The following is an 18,082-nucleotide window of genomic DNA, read 5'->3' as shown; positions in this document are numbered from 1 at the left end:
CAAAATTAGATCTGACACTCGTGCTTTGACAGGGCGTCATGTTTACATCACGTGGTGCAAACATGACAAAACTAAGCGCGGACAAAAGGTGACGTCCATTTCACCACACATACAATAGCTCGGTTTCAAAGCTGACTGACTGAAAGACAGCTAGACTGAAAGTACCGTACAGCTAGGTGTGCAGACGACACCACATACGCGTTAATTTATACAACATATTCATAGCAGATTTAAAAAGCACTAGCCGCGTGTACCTTACAATGAGTAGTGTAACTTTAATACTTTTAACCTACACAGTCGATTTTTTTTTTAACTGATTAAATTCAATTTGTGATTTGTGGCGGTAAACCTCAATCATCCATTCGATTGGGGATGAAGTATTCGTGTGCAAGAAGCATATTTTGTGTTCTATAACATCAGTTGCATGGCAGAGCGCCCGCTTCGGGGGCGATAGATCCAGGGTCAAGAGGGGAGGGGGGAGTTTGTTCTCGATTTGACTGCATGCATGGCCACACATGACATAATATGTGTATATGTATACGGCACATACATTGTATATGTAGCATCTGCTTAAACTAGCACTAATTATAGTGCCCAGGCTTGCACAGGCCCATATTTCTGCCCTGTTGGATGTGTATCCGATTCTCAAGCTAATTTGCTGTACATACATCATTGTTTGATTCATTAACTAAATACCGGTATATAGCCAATCTAATCCTAACATGTATATGGACGTGCATATGGGCATATAGCAAACGCGAAAAAAACTCGCTCTCTGCATTTATTTAACGGTATTGATTTATTTATTTAATTGGTGTTTTACACCGTTCTCAAGAATATTTCACTTATATGACAGAGGCCAGCATTATGGTGGGAGGTGCCCGGGAGAAACCCACGACCAGCCTGAGGGCTGCTGAGAGACCTTCCCATATACAACCGAAGAGACCGCATTGGTGAAAGGCTCCTGGGTTACTGCACCGCGCTGGAGAGCTAACCACCTTGGACACGGATCGAGGACCCCTCTCTCTTCTGGGTATTTATATTGACCTACTAAGCCAATTACATAATTTAAAAAAAAAAAAAAAAAAAACGCGCACGGAAGCCCCCCTCCCCCTTCAGGGTATATATATGAATCTACTATATACGAATTATACATGGTGTTTGGGAATGTGAAGTATAGGCCTCATATGTTAAAGGAATATAGACCCATGTATTACAGGTTTATATATAGACTCCATGCAGGTCCTATTGAAGGAATAAGCCTGTAGGGCCCGTGTATTACAAGAGTATAGACCAATAACATAATTAAAAAAAATTGCGCTTGTACGTATACAGATTTTTGGAATAAATGAGGGCAGACATCATCTTTTGTGACTAAAAATGTTGATTACTGTAATGCAAGACTAAATAGATTTGCTCACCTGAGTAAGCCTATATATTCGGTCACTGAGGATGATCGGTGATGTTTTCACGACTTACAGCGAAGATCTACAAATAAAGACTGTGTATAAAAGCGTTGTGAGCTGATGTCACACGTGAATATAGAGCGGATCTCCGGGCTAAAGGTTGATCGTCTTGCATCACCACCGTGTGACGTTAAACGCATGCATGCATGCATTCATTCATTCACTGCATCACATTCGAGAACCCTCAAATTCTTGAAAGACCTGTTTGTTTTATACAACTTTTATAGCCGTGAACTGTGAGGGATGGGTCCACTGACATATCATGGAGATATCAATCCGCAGACACGGACACTTTCAAGCTTTGTCATAACTAGGCCTGCATGTGTAGTGTGCAATATCCTGCATACAGGTTTCACGCCATATAATCAAGGATATGTCACTTATAACTGCGGCAAGCATTATGGTAGGAGGAAAGCGAGCAGAGCTCGAGGTAAAGCCATGATCATCGGCAGGTTGTTGGCAGATCTTCCCACGCACGCCGAAGTTACAGGAGTTTATTGTACTGACACGAAGTGTATGGGTGGCTCATGAAACCAAGCAGGTATACATGTGTTCTCTGTTCATATTTATACCTCCATGCATTCGGCACCCATTACACACATATGTACAGGCGATGTAAAGACTACAAAGCGCCCCACTTGTCTTTCACCCTTAGTTATCAACACACCTGATAGACGCACAATGCAGTAATTTTTCAATAGGTGTGGAGCTGTACCCACAAGTTTTTTTTTTTAGATGCAACAGACGTCCCCTGTCAGACTTTATAAGTAGAAAAAGTAATTTAGTGAAAATACCTCATCATGCTGTGCCAGGTGAAAGAAGCCCTGCAGTATACACGTAATGCATAGACGGAATAACATCGCATATATAAGCCTAAAGAAAGGAGATTTACCTTCAGTTGGTTAGAATTCATGACTGTATATAGTCACATTAACAGGTACGTGGCTAACTGGTGAAACAGCAACATTTTAAACATAGGTTGTCATGTACTACCAAGGCTTACCGACCAGGCCACCTTGCTAGTGCATATCGTTGTACTCACCAATCTATGCGCTACAATATGTATCCACTTGTGTCACCCAAAAATAAAAAGAAAATAAATCTTTAGCCTTATTTATTTGCTCTCACCGTCAGAGAATATTGAAACTGGAATAGGAAGAATACATATAGATATTTCAGTAGGTTTATATAGCTGATAGAAAATGGCCAGCAGCCTTCTGCCATGGGTTTGTCGATCTGAATGGACAATCGGTACCAAGTAGAGCTTACTTCTGTGCACACATGATCTTTATGCATTGGTTTATACACACGGTAGCACGGAAAAGTGACAACTTTGGGTGAATCCAGACAATAATATTCGGGCTTCCAGTGATAGGCCTATACCCAGTTTCCTTCCTGAAATTCTACATTTCTAGTTTTCGTCTAAGATCACGCTTGGCACAACCCTCACTGGCTCTGCTTATTGAAGTCCGACCTGGGACGAAAATATGGATCTCGCGGAAGCTTTAGAATCTTGTTCATTCTTAGATAGTCATCAGAGACAAAATATTCTTTAGATTTGCTTCATAAACCACCAATTAATCAAACAAATGAAAAAAACATTTATGACACAATTTGAAGTTTGACGCACCTAGCAAGCATAATATTTGTCACGAGGACAAGTACCCTTGGAGAATTTGGTACTATATAAACTCTTTATAGAGGCCTAGAAATTACATAGTTCACGTACCATCTGTCTGGAGTCATAGACACAGCGAGTCCATCTCCTACTGGACAGCTGCTCTGACGTCTCAGACATGGTACCATCTGTCTGGAGTCACAGACACAGCGACTCTGTCTCCTGCTGGACAGTTGTTCTGATCTCTGAGACATGGTGCCATCTGTCTGGAGTCATAGATACAGTGTGTCCATCTCCCACTGGACAGCTGTTCTGAGGTCTGAGACCTGGTACCATCTCTCTGGAGTCATAGACATTGCATGTCCATCTCCTGCTGGACAGCTGCTCTGAGGTGCGAGACCTGGTACCATCTCTCTGGAGTCATAGATACAGTGTGCCCAACTCCTGCTGGACAACTGCCCTGAGGTACCATTTCTCTGGAGCCATAAGGATACAGAATGTTCATCTCCTGCTCGAAGACTGGCACGTGGTACTATCAACCTGGGGTTATGGATACCAGCCAGACACTGACACGAGTTCGAATGTTGGGCTTTGAATTATTGTGCACCTCACCCACTTCCTGATCTGAATGTTAACAGATTTTCTGCAGAGATATTTGGTATCTAAATCATGATAAGCAGATAGAGAGAGGAAAGAACAGTCTGCTTTGTGGGTGGAGCACATTGCAGTACCCAGGATAAACCACCCTGCTATAGGGTATGTACGTGACAAAGACAGCATTGTTGGTGGAGTAAACAGCTGCACTCGGGATAAACCACCCAGTTATAAGGTGTGCACATGTACATGACGACAATCAGTGATATGGAGAAACCCTAGTTTGGGCATGTAGATGAACATGTATGTGACACTCTTTGATATGAATTGCCTCAATAAATATTTGCCAATATGCAGAATTGTTTAATCAAGCTTTTTTTTTAGCAGAGGACTATGACAGGAAAGAGCTGAATAGGTTCATGTATAGTACTGTATGTGTAGTGGAATACACTGACACAGTACACAAAGTCTAATCAACTGATTAACACAAATTTAATACCCTGTACAGACGTATTTTATATTACAAAGCCACATATCTTTCATAAGGAACACAATTAAATTAATCATGTAAGTTATGAATTTTATAGTCATTATAATAGGTAAATGTACCGCACATGTTAATCTTTGTATGACTGTAGGCCTAAATGCAGAACCTTATATTCATCAATAATTCTGTCTTTATTATACCTAATAACAATATATCATAGAAATATACCCTTACCATTAATTGGTCATCTTGTACACTTATATAATTAGCACATAAAATAAAACAAATTATACGTAAAATGTTGCTGTTGATATGGCAGTCATATAAATATAGGAGTTCATAGGCAATCAATCATGTAAGCTGACAATCTGCACAAGTAGGTACTAGGCAGCTGATATCTCAAGCCGGAGATTGATCTCAGCCTAGCTGTGCACATGGGAACACCTTCCATAATATGGCCTGGACATAACAAATAATAAACTGATAATTTAAAAAAGATAAAACCAACATTTTAGTACTGAAACTTTAACTACAATATTTTTTTATGCAGTACGATACCTGTAACTGATAAAAAATTCCATGTTATCCTATTTAAAGTATTATACATAAATATTCGAAAATAGGTACATTTTGTTAAAATAGAAATCAAATTTCAAACAACTATTTCCACTTATAAAATCCACAAACAAAGCTGGCCCTCACCTAATATTCTCAGATTACAACATAAACTATCAGTCAGAAAATGGCAAAAATATGATTATACACAATTTCCCTGTTTTCTGTCATCACAGTCGGGACATGGGTCGTGATTTGGCCAGGTAATCCTTGACCAGTTTGGAAGCATGCACTCCAACACCCCAGCTTAGCGCAATGCCGTTCCCACCATGGCCATAGTTATGAACAACCTGAAGATGAAAGAAACACCAACACTTCAATTTATTCTTGTCATTATACACTGTAACCTCCCAGTCTAAACATCCACAATACAATAATAAAAGGATGCCAGATACAGAAAATCAACGATTTCAACTGACCCCAACCTAAACTTTCAATAAATTTCTTTTTTCTTTTTTTTTATGGATTAAAACAGTCTAAAATGTGACATATTAAACAAAGAGTATATTTTTATTGGGGGTGTTCATAAAAAGAAATCCTACCATGCCATTTTTGATTGGTGGGAAAACAGCTATTATGATTTAAGGTTTAAAGACAGCTCTGTCATCCTTTTGATGAATAATTGTGCATATTCCTGAGGAAATAACATCCAGGTATTCCACAAAAATTTCAGTTTTGACCACACTGGACTGCATACCTGCCTCCAAACACACAGTATTTGTACATCTAACATGAACATGTGAACCAGAACATGTGGCTAATCTAACCTGAAGGTCACCAGACTTAAATTTCATGTTTTCTGTTTCCAGTCTGACAGGATCCCGGTGTGGCCTAAGTCCTGCCCAGTCCTTCACGATTTCTGCCTTCTGTGACCACATGCAGAAAATAAAACACACCATTTACAGTTGTTCAGAGTAAAGCAATCAGCATTAATATACACATGAAGGTAATAAGTGACATTCAGAAGTTGTATCACTTGACTGATCTCCATGGGGCAAGATGTCTACACTTAGTGGTCTCTTACGAAACTTGCTCCACTGGTTGTTCATGAATTATTTTTATTGCTTTGGGTTTTAATGCGGTACTCAACATCAGGCGTGGTGAGACAACGCTTTGCCAGTCATCTCCTGAGCCCAACCCAAGCTAGGTTGACCCACACTGAGCCTGCAGCCTCAGTGGACACCAGCTGATCAGGCATGGTGAGACAACGCTTTGCCGATCATCTCCTGAGTCACACCCAAGCTAGGTTGACCCACACTGAGCCTGCAGCCTCAGTGGACACCAGCTGATCAGGCGTGGTGAGACAACGCTTTGCCCATCATCTCCTGAGTCCACAACCAAGCTAGCGTGCCACATTGAGCCTGCAGCCTCAGTGGACGGGGTCAATAAGGTGTGGTGAGACACAACGCTTTGCCCGTCATCTCCTGAGACACACCCCTAGCTAGTGTGCCACACTGAATCTACAGCCTCAGTGGACGGGGTCAATAAGGTGTGGTGAGACACAACACTTTGCCTGTCATCTCCTGAGACACACCCTAGCTAGTGTGCCACATTGAATCTGCAGCCTCAGTGGACGGGGGTCAATAAGGTGTGGTGAGACACAATGCTTTGCCCGTCATCTCCTGAGACACACCCTAGCTAGTGTGCCACACTGAATCTACAGCCTCAGTGGACGGGGTCAATAAGGTGTGGTGAGACACAACACTTTGCCTGTCATCTCCTGAGACACACCCTAGCTAGTGTGCCACATTGAATCTGCAGCCTCAGTGGACGGGGTCAATAAGGTGTGGTGAGACACAACGCTTTGCCGTCATCTCCTGAGACACACCCTAGCTAGAGTGCCACATTGAATCTACAGCCTCGGTGGACATGATCAATAAGGTGTGGTGAGACACAACGCTTTGCCCGTCATCTCCTGAGACACACCTAGCTAGTGTGCCACATTGAATCTACAGCATCAGTGGACGGGGGTCGATCAGGTGTGGTGAGACAGAACACTTTGCCCATCATCTCCTGAGTCAAACTAAAATTAGTATAGCTCAATAAGACAATAATTAATACCAATTAATGTCAATGAAGTAAATAAGGTGTGTCAGTATATCAAGATACTCATTTCTTACCTTTATTCACTCTACAGGAAAGAGTTTTACATATTATTCACTTTCCATTAGGCTTGCACACTCCATTCCGACTTTTGTTCAACAAAAGATACTCCCGGTGTATTGTCTCAAAAAGTTTAAACATCTCAATTAACTTGCAAATTTTACCAATCTCTTTAGAACTTATTTCCTCAGATCGTCACAAATGCAGTTTAAGGCGGATAGCCTGAAGCAAGGACACAAGTACGTTGACAATGGGGAGTAGCTTGAGTGGGTTATATGTACCTTAACACTTGGGAGTAGCCTGAAGTGAGGATACACGTACCTTGACACTGGGTATTAGCCTGAAGTGATGATACGAGTACCTTAACACTAGGGATTAGCCTGAAGTGATGATACAAGTACCTTTAGACTGAGGATTAGTAACACTGGGGAGTAGCCTGAAGCAAGGGTACAACAACCTTGACAATGGGGAGTAGCCTGAAGTGAAGATACGAGTACCTTGACACTGGGAATTAGCCTGAAGCAAGGATAGGCATACCTTGACACTGGGGAGTCACCTGAATATGTGCCTTCAAACTGGAGATTAGTCTGAAGTAAGGATGAGTACCTTGACACTGGGAATTAGCCTGAAGCAAGGATAGGCACACGTTGACACTGGGGAGTCACCTGAATATGTGCCTTCAAACTGGAGATTAGTCTGAAGTAAGGATGCGTACCTGGACACTGGGAATTAGCCTGAAGCAAGGACAGGCATACCTTGACACTGAAGACACTGAAAAATATGTGTACCTTGACACTGGGGATTAGTCGGGCACACCTGTCCAGAATCCCCTGCTTATCCTGTTCTCGGATTTCTGTACTGAAATCATTTGTATGACGCACTCCACCCAACACCACATCCTCACCTCTGTAAGACATAAAGTATGTTACTTTGTTAATTAACATTATAAACTGACTCCCATGATGCCTCACTGGAATGCCTTGAAAAGGACACTTTTATAGTGTCCTGACCCCCAATATGCTGACTGCCACTGGTAAGGAAGTACCAGTGTATTAAAGCATGAAAGAATACTGTTGATCCCAATATGAAGATGTTACACCATCACAATGACTAACACATCAGGGTGAAATATGAACAAGCATACTCACCGTGGAATAATGTAAGCATCATCATCTGTGTAGATAAAACTCTTAATCCAAGGAGCATTAATCTAAAAAAGAAAAGGCAACACTTTATCATCACTTTATCTTTATAAACCTTTCAACACAGAAACAATCAATAAACATACCTCCACACCATGAAGTAGTACATTACATGTACATTTTAATACATCAACGAACTCTCAGCTCTCAACGTGGTATCATGCATAGGTATCAGTCATTATGCATAGGAAACAGTCAGCATGCATACAAAACAGTCAGCATGCATAAGAAACAGTCAGCATGCATACAAAACAGTCAGCATGCATAAGAAACAGTCAGCATGCATAAGAAAGAGCCAGCATGTGTAGGTATCAGTCAGCATGCACAGGTATCAGTCAACATGCATAGATTTCAGTCAGTATGCATAGGTTTCAGTCAGTATGCACAAGAAACAGATAGCACGCATATGAAAAACTTCTCAATTGCAGCTCACCTTGATGATTTGACCTCTAACAGGATAGACCAGAGGGTCATTGACCAGCCACCTGCTCCTCATCCCACTACAGTTGACCACCACATCAAACTGACCCACCAGCTGAAACACATAGAGGACACTTTGTGCTGTATGCGAGACAGGGGCACACCATGCCGATGTACTCATCTTACATGTCCATCTATTTATGTCATCCTGCATGTATTTACAGTTCTTGTTTGTTCATGTATCACCCACACCCATCCTACATGTATATATAGTTCTGGCAGGTTTGTGTATCACCCACACTCATCCTACGAGTATTTATAGTTCTGGTTTGTTCATGTATCACCCACACACATCCTACATGTATTTATAGTTCTGGTAGGTTTGTGTATCACCCACACTCATCCTACATGTATTTATAGTTCTGGTAGGTTTGTGTATCACCCACACTCATACTACGTATATATAGTTCTGGTTGGTTCATGTATCACCCACACCCATCCTACATGTATTTATAGTTCTGGTAGGTTTGTGTATTACCCACACTCATCCTACATGTATTTATAGTTCTAGTAGGTTTGTGTATCACCCACACCCATCCTACAAGTATTTATAGTTCGGGTAGGTTTGTGTATCACCCACACTCATCCTACATGCATTTATAGTTCTGGTTGGTTCATGTATCACCCACACCCATCCTACATGTATATATAGTTCTGGTAGGTTTGTGTATCACCCACACTCATCCTGCATGTATTTATAGTTCTGGTTGGTTCATGTATCACCCACATCTATCCTACGTGTATTTATAGTTCTGGTTGGTTCATGTATCACCCACACCCATCCTACATGTATTTATAGTTCTGGTAGGTTTGTGTATCACCAACACCCATCCTACAGGTATTTACAGTTGTGGTAGGTTTGTGTATCACCCACACTCATCCTACATGTATTTATAGTTCTGGTAGGTTTGTGTATCACCAACACCCATCCTACATGTATTTATAGTTCTGGTAGGTTTGTGTATCACCCACACCCATCCTACATGTATTTATAGTTCTGGTAGGTTTGTGTATCACCCACATCCATCCTACATGTATTTATAGGTCTGGTAGGTTTGTGTATCACCAACACCCATCCTACAGGTATTTACAGTTCTGGTAGGTTTGTGTATCACCCACACTCATCCCACATGCATTTATAGTTCTGGTAGGTTTGTGTATCACTCACACTCATACTACGTATATATAGTTCTGGTTGGTTCATGTATCACCCACACCCATCCTACATGTATTTATAGTTCTGGTAGGTTTGTGTATTACCCACACTCATCCTACATGTATTTATAGTTCTAGTAGGTTTGTGTATCACCCACACCCTTCCTACATGTATTTATAGTTCGGGTAGGTTTGTGTATCACCCACGCTCATCCTACATGCATTTATAGTTCTGGTTGGTTCATGTATCACCCACACCCATCCTACATGTATATATAGTTCTGGTAGATTTGTGTATTACCCACACTCATCCTACATGTATTTATAGTTCTAGTAGGTTTGTGTATCACCCACACCCTTCCTACATGTATTTATAGTTCGGGTAGGTTTGTGTATCACCCACACTCATCCTACATGCATTTATAGTTCTGGTTGGTTCATGTATCACCCACACCCATCCTACATGTATTTATAGTTCTGGTAGGTTTGTGTATCACACACACCCATCCTACATGTATTTATAGTTCTGGTTGGTTCATGTATCACCCACACCCATCCTACATGTATTTATAGTTCTGGTAGGTTTGTGTATCACCCACACTCATCCTACATGTATTTATGGTTCTGGTTGGTTCATAAATCGCCCACACCCATCCTACATGTATTTATAGTTCTGGTAGGTTAGTGTATCACCCATACGCATCCTACATGTATTTATAGTTCTGGTTGGTTCATGAATCGCCCACACTCATCCTACATGTATTTATAGTTCTGGTAGGTTTGTGTATCACCCACACTCATCCTGCATGTATTTATAGTTCTGGTTGATTCATGTATCACCCACACTCATCCTGGATGTATTTATAGTTCTGGTTGGTTCATAAATCGCCCACACTCATCCTACATGCATTTATAGTTCTGGTTGGTTCATGTATCACCCACACCCATCCTTCATGTATTTATAAATCTGGTAGGTTAGTGTATCACCCATACGCATCCTACATGTATTTATAGTTCTGGTAGGTTTGTGTATCACCCACACTCATCCTACATGTATTTATAGTTCTGGTAGGTTTGTGTATCACCCACATTCATCCTATATGTATTTATAGTTCTGGTTGGTTCATGAATCGCCCACACCCATCCTACATGTATTTATAGTTCTGGTAGGTTATGTGTATCACCCACATTCATCCTACACGCATTTATGGTTCTGGTTGGTTCATGTATCACCCACACCCATCCTACATGTATTTATAAATCTGGTTGGTTCATGAATCGCCCACACGCATCCTACATGTATTTATAAATCTGGTAGGTTAGTGTATCACCCACACCCATCCTACATGTATATATAGTTCTGGTAGGTTTGTGTATCACCCACACTCATCCTACGAGTATTTATAGTTCTGGTTGGTTCATGTATCACCCACACCCATCCTACATGTATTTATAGTTCTGGTAGGTTTGTGTATCACCCACACCCATCCTACATGTATTTATAGTTCTGGTAGGTTATGTGTATCACCCACACTCCTCCTATATGTATTTATAGTTCTGGTTAGTTCATGTATCACCCACACCCATCCTACATGTATTTATAGTTCTGGTAGGTTTGTGTATCACCCACATTCATCCTATATGTATTTATAGTTCTGGTAGGTTTGTGTATCACCCACACTCATCCTACAGGTATTTACAGTTCTGGTAGGTTTGTGTATCACCCACACTCATCCTACGTGTATTTATAGTTCTGGTAGGTTTGTGTATCACCCACATTCATCCTACATGTATTTATAGTTCTGGTAGGTTTGTGTATCACCCACACCCATCCTACATGTATTTATAGTTCTGGTAGGTTTGTGTATCACCCACATTCATCCTACATGTATTTATAGTTCTGGTAGGTTTGTGTATCACCAACACCCATCCTACAGGTATTTATAGTTCTGGTAGGTTTGTGTATCACCCACATCCATCCTACATGTATTTATAGTTCTGGTAAGTTTGTGTATCACCCACACTCATCCTACATGTATTTATAGTTCTGGTTGGTTTGTGTATCACCCAGACTTATCCTATATGTATATATAGTTCTGGTAGGTTTGTGTATCACCCACACCCAGCCTACATGTATTTATAGTTCTGGTTGGTTTGGGTATCACCCACACTCATCCTATATGTATATATAGTTCTGGTAGGTTTGTGTATCACCAACACCCATCCTACAGGTATTTATAGTTCTGGTAGGTTTGTGTATCACCAAGACTCATCCTACATGTACTTATAGTTATGGTAGGTTTGTGTATCACCCACATTCATCCTACATGTATTTATAGTTCTGGTAGGTTTGTGTATCACCCACACCCATCCTACAGGTATTTATAGTTCTGGTAGGTTTGTGTATCACCCACATTCATCCTACAAGTATTTATAGTTCTGGTAGGTTTGTGTATCACCCACACTCATCCTACATGTATTTATAGTTCTTGTAGGTTTGTGTATCACCCACATCAATCCTACAGGTATTTATAGTTCTGGTAGGTTTGTGTATCACCCACACCCATCCTACATGTATTTATAGTTCTGGTAGGTTTGTGTATCATCCACACCCATCCTACATGTATTTACAGTTCTGGTAGGTTTGTGTATCACCCACATCCATCCTACATGTATTTATAGTTATGGTAGGTTTGTGTATCACCCACACTCATCCTACAGGTATTTATAGGTCTGGTAGGTTTGTGTATCACCAACACCCATCCTACAGGTATTTATAGTTCTGGTAGGCTTGTGTATCACCCACACTCATCCTACATGTATTTATAGTTCTGGTAGGTTTGTGTATCACCCACACTCATCCTACATGTATTTATAGTTCTGGTAGGTTTGTGCATCACCCACACCCATCCTATATGTATTTATAGTTCTGGTAGGTTTGTGTATCACCCATATCCATCCTACATGTATTTATAGTTCTGGTAGGTTTGTGTATCACCCACATCCATCCTACATGTTCACTGTAATGGATTTTTGGTTTGTTATATTCGAAACTTAACCTCATCACATCACAATGTTCTACTCTAGGATTTGTACAGAGCTATGTGAAACTACTATTTTATGCCAGCAAAACATCATTTCATTACTGCTTAAGCATTTTTTTCATTTTTTCATTTACAACATCAACATAATTCAAGTCTAGATGGGTATTTCAATTTGTACCTACATACGCATGTACATGTAAATACATTGAGGTTTCAATGCTGTGTATACAATACCTCCTCCAAACTGTGAAGAGTTCTCTTCTGTGATTGACCTCCATTCTTTCGGAACCTATCAAAAGGGACTGTTGGTAATACTTAGGTCCGAAAAAATCACTACGATGATGATGACCCACCTGAATTAACTCCCTTAAGGTCATACTCTCACATACATGGCATGCTACTGCACTGCACTGTGCTCAGGTGCTCACACTAAATACAGCTTTGAAACTCACAGCCGCATCAGTTGAGAACCTGCCTTCACGGCAGATATGAGCTTGTTCCTTCACCTATATATACCAAGTTAATGAGCTGAAAGAACTGGGGACTTCAACAGAGAATTTATCTCTACCTGGTGAGCTCAATAGACAATTTATTTCTATCTGGTGAATTCAACAAATGATTTATCTCTATCTGGTGAGTTCAACAAACAATTTATCTCTGTGATGATCTTAACAGGCAATGTGTCTCTCTCTGGTGAGTTCCACAAACAATTTATCCCTATCTGGTGAGTTCAACAGATAATTTATCTCTATCTTGTGAGTTCAAAAGATAATTTATCTCTATCTTGTGAGTTCGATACATAATTTATGGTTCGTTTGTGAGTTCAACACATACATGTAATTTATCTTTCCTGGAGAAGGAGAATCATGACAATTCTGTCCTTTGTATGCATGCGGCTTTTTAAAACCAAGACCAATATGGTGGCACTGAAATTTGAGTTTAGAGAAATCTACTTTTATCAATTTATTTTTGTGCACTAATTTGGAAAACCCTGGGCATACGCCACATGCCATCAAAATCCTTAGCAAAAGCAATTAACTGCCTACCAACTACTCCAGCAGTAAAAATAAGTTAAATATGAATACATAGTGGCACTAAGATATAAAGATATGAATGATATTAAATATCGTTAACATACCCTGTTTGACATGACAGTTTTCATACAACTTACTCAGTCATCAGAAAAGCCATGTATTTCCTCGGTTCAACAATCAGTGTGGTGATGGCATACCCATTGCTGATTGAACAAATGAAAAAAAAAAGTCTTAACTTAATATAGGGAAAGGAGTTGATGTGTGATGAATGAAAACAATAATTACAGCATTCTTGTGCTATAATTACAAACAAGATATGCATTATTCGGAGTAATGTTTTACTTTCCTTGCATTACAATTCAATTTTACAAGATAAAGGACAAAAATGTACATGCTTCAGTAGAAGTCTATGAACATGTATGTGATTCTCATACATATGCTTTACCTGTAAGTCGTACCCAGTTTTTGAAGTTCCTCTGGAGTCAACTGTCGGAAACTATAAACCAGAGATTTGTACTCAGGATTCTAAATAAAAAACAAGAGTAATACGTGAAGACCAAATGAACCAGTATGGCCATGCATCTGTTTTACATTCTGAGGCTTTGTGCACGGTCCCCAATGAGAGTCCTTGAACAACCAGTTAAAAATAAATGAACAAGTAAAACTAGATCATGAAAAGGTATCTGTTAATGCTCACGAGTGGAGGTTCTTGAACAATTTAGCTATTGTTCTCTACATGTTCTAAACACTTACGCTAATATTCCCTGTTAGGAGATTAACAGCAAAGCTGAATAATTAAAACCTTGGCCAGTTAATTTATGTTCAGCACTATTTCATGGAATATACAGCCATGTGTATTTCATTTCACTTTACCCTCCGTTAAAATATTCCCAGTTTACATGGTGGATGCATACACACCATTCCTTGGCTTTCACTTGACTCTTCATAGGAATGATGATTGGTATTTACACAAATGACCATCTATGCCAAAGCAAACCCATGAACACTAATTTGATATATTTACATATATTTATATATATATACATACTCATAGGAATCATGGAGTAAAGACATTATAGTATTTGTTGGTATACTGACCACTTCCCTGTTAAGTAAATGGTATCCACTCATGGGGAATACCCCAAACTTCCCCGCATCAGCTGAGGCAGCAATCTTCATGAAATACTCAGCAGAATCTCTGGTCCACTGTCTGAAAACAGAACTCATTTAATAGCTGGACTTTTACTCAGTACTTAAAATTTATTTCACACTTTATATATGCTAGGATTTTACACTCATTTTACACTTGTTAAGATTGTCTTAACAACATTTCTGATTATATTGTATTATTACTTTATTTATGTATTTGATCGCTGCTTGATGCTATACTCAATAATGCTTCACTTGTATGATGGCAATCACTTTTAATAGTTGGAGAAAACAATTGTCAGGAATAATCCTTGGATCTTTGCGGGAAATCACATTTGTACCTTTGATGGAAATCTGTGAAATCCCCAAATCTGTTCACTTGTACATGTATTCAAACTTATTTGGAGGATTTGGAGCAACAGGCTTGGGGTACCGGATTTGAACTTCTGACTGATAAGTTCTGAGATTCTAGAAGTAAAGCAAACCTTCAGGAATCCATTCAGATTAAAGGCATGTTTTGGAAAATTATCCAACATCTGACATACAGATATGTACACCATATTGGTGGAAGATAGGTGGTCTTCAATAAACGTTACTAAAGACAGTATAAATGCCCACGCGAGCAACACACGAGCAGTGAGTGGTTTTACCATTACTACATGTACATATGAGTAAAAAGAAAAACAAATATGCCTACATGTCCCAATCCAGAGTGCACCTACTTGATTGTGTCAGGAGGTACACCTTTGATGAACTCTGCCGTAGGTCTGAAGAGTCCACCTGCACCATCACTTGTGGTCTCTTCGGAAAAATTGTCGGCAATGATCGTCACCCATGCATGGGGTAGTAACTGCTGAACATTGACTGCTGTACAGAGGCCTACCACACCTGCGCCGACAACGCCAATCCTCACAGGAAGCATGATCAAACCCTGAGGGAAAACAACAAACCACAGAAAAATCAAGCAAACTTTTCAAGGGTTCAATGGACATAATGTTGACAAGACACTGGAAGTGGATGGACTCCTGAACCCCACCATCCACTGTTACTTTGCAGTACTCTGTTTAGCTGTATGCTTTTGAATTAATTCTGAACAGGAATATATATTCATGATGTATTCATGAGAAACCTGGCTGCTCAGTGATTAATGTCTCAGTTTAAATGTCGGCCTAAGTTGACTCTGATTCCTGAAATCTGATTCCTGTAGCCACATCATACATGTATATATCTGCATTAAACCTTCAACCACGTGCTGTGTTGATGTCTACTCCTTTCATACTGATTCATATAACAGGAAAAAACCTGGTACTCTAGCTAAAACTGATATATTATTTTATATTTAACATGCTTAATAGTAAAAGATGCATATTTTCATTGACCCAAATCAAAAACCTGGTCACTTCGAGAAAAAACAAAACAAACATATATCATCTCAGAATCTGGAGGTGTATATCTTTAATTCATGTCTATTAAGTTTCCTGAAGTAAGTGAGGGTACAGCATGTCACACCTCCTTTTGTTTTTGTGAGCTAGAACAACAAGAAGCTTCATATACTCAGGGAGCACGGGCATAAATACTGCTTTATGCCCTGGTAATTTGGAAACAATCATACATATATATCACTGTAAAGTGAGCGGCAGACATTACCCAAATATGGATGAAGACATCAACATAGATGCCACTTTCTTTAACTCTCAATACACGCACCTCACCATACTTTGTGCCAGCAAGCCAAACATGACTTAATAAATGTTACTTCATATATGCTGACGAGTCTGTGTAACAGTGTAATTTGTACCAAGTACACAGAAAATATTTTCTATCCATAATGAATCCACGAATCTCATCAGATAAGCTGCTGTTCTAGGTAGGTAGGATTTACATTTGTAATAAAGCTTGAGCAACCTTATGTACATATTGACATGTGTACACACTTTCCCCAAGCACAGCCAATTTAACAAACCTCATTGTGACATACAGTATGCACCCACATACATACATTTAATCTATTTACCTACACCATCTGATTGACAGATACTGAAGAATATTTTCGAGTTATGTTACTATGCATGATAAATCTAAAAAGCAAAATTCATCACCTTGTCAACTCGGTATACAGTGAAGATTGTGCACAGTGGTTATGTCCTGTTGCCTGTATATGTACACCATAGATGCTCTCAGAAATTCCTTATAATGATAAGACACACCGGTGTATCAGTATATGTGGACATGTAGGTCAGTCAGATGTCCTTGAATGCGGTGCACAGACAGCTGTATAGAATACATGTACCAGTATGCTCACGGTCTACATTATAGGATCATCCTGAATTCATTACCTGTGCCACTGGTGTCTCGACTACAGTTAAGACAGCACACACAGAGAATCCAGCCTAGCCCTCTGCAGCTACAGTCAGTCAGAAGCACAAAAGCACAGGTGGCAACGATGAAAGATTCTTCATTCATAGAATAGATTTCACAAAACATTGTATATATATATATATACAAACATGAAGCAGAGAGATACGAACAGTTTCAGTAATTGAAACATCTTGTGCAAGCAAGACGTAGAAATAACAACAATCCCCAGCAAGTGTTTCGGGATGATAAACACATAAATTTCTGTCTCTGTACATGAATACAGTTTGACTGTTTGTCACAGTTCACAACGAAGGCCATGCTTGGTTGACCTTCTGAAATAATGTAAAGAAAGCTGGTGGCATCGCATAGTACAATGTAAAAGTTTCAGAAAACATGCTTTTGATTTATTTACTTGCTTATATATTTGTCTTTTTATTTTACTTATTTATCTAGCAGCTCGGTGCGGTAGTACATTTTTAAATCTGCTGTCAGCTTCACCCGTGGAGCTATACAGCGCAATACTCCAACCTCGTGTGCAGCTACCGTGCTCCGCTGACATTTATGTCGTTGTTGTAAAGAAATACTCGATGCGTTACCCATCATTAGCTTGTTCTTTAGCATATCTCAAGGCGCTGGGATGTGTTAATTACTTACGCAATCTGTCCATAGGTTTTATATTGATATAAGTAAACTTACGCAAACGTACACGTTCCTCACGTCATGACAATCACTGCCTTACAGTGCATGATGTATGGCGAGTCTTCGGTCGGTTCAAGG

General features: G+C 39.8%; 1 protein-coding gene across 2 annotated transcripts; it reads right to left on the bottom strand.

The window, feature by feature from the left end:
- Positions 1-4,182: 4,182 nt before the first annotated feature.
- Positions 4,183-18,082, bottom strand: LOC135475276 (D-aspartate oxidase-like). Of its 2 annotated transcripts, none has more exons than XM_064755111.1 (11): positions 18,002-18,082; positions 15,670-15,878; positions 14,897-15,008; positions 14,244-14,323; positions 13,936-14,001; positions 12,999-13,053; positions 8,519-8,620; positions 8,032-8,093; positions 7,672-7,789; positions 5,548-5,646; positions 4,183-5,070 (listed from the first exon to the last, which is right to left on the bottom strand). In XM_064755111.1, the coding sequence occupies exons 2-11, from the start codon at positions 15,867-15,869 to the stop codon at positions 4,951-4,953; spliced, it is 1,014 nt and encodes a 337-aa protein (XP_064611181.1). In that variant the 5' UTR covers positions 15,870-15,878; positions 18,002-18,082; the 3' UTR covers positions 4,183-4,950. The 2 variants fall into 2 exon arrangements, with proteins under 2 accessions (XP_064611181.1, XP_064611182.1); XM_064755112.1 differs by having other exon boundaries at positions 5,548-5,643.

This window comes from Liolophura sinensis, chromosome 9, assembly GCF_032854445.1.
Source record: "Liolophura sinensis isolate JHLJ2023 chromosome 9, CUHK_Ljap_v2, whole genome shotgun sequence".
Classification (NCBI taxonomy): Eukaryota; Metazoa; Mollusca; class Polyplacophora; order Chitonida; family Chitonidae; genus Liolophura; species Liolophura sinensis.
The sequence above is the reverse complement of the archived record's forward strand: the minus strand, read 5'-3'. Positions and strand labels throughout refer to the sequence as shown.

What these genes read in the sequence shown, in the direction of transcription:
- LOC135475276 (XM_064755111.1), bottom strand. Translation starts at nt 15,869, where the DNA reads ATGCTTCCTGTGAGGATTGGCGTTGTCGGCGCAGGTGTGGTAGGCCTC. An exon ending in GTACCTCCTGACACAATCAA is followed by an intron (nt 15,009 to 15,669) that starts GTAGGTGCACTC and finishes TTCTGTTTTCAG; the next exon opens with ACAGTGGACCAGAGATTCTG. An exon ending in TTAAGTCTGGTGACCTTCAG is followed by an intron (nt 5,071 to 5,547) that starts GTTAGATTAGCC and finishes TTTCATCTTCAG; the next exon opens with GTTGTTCATAACTATGGCCA.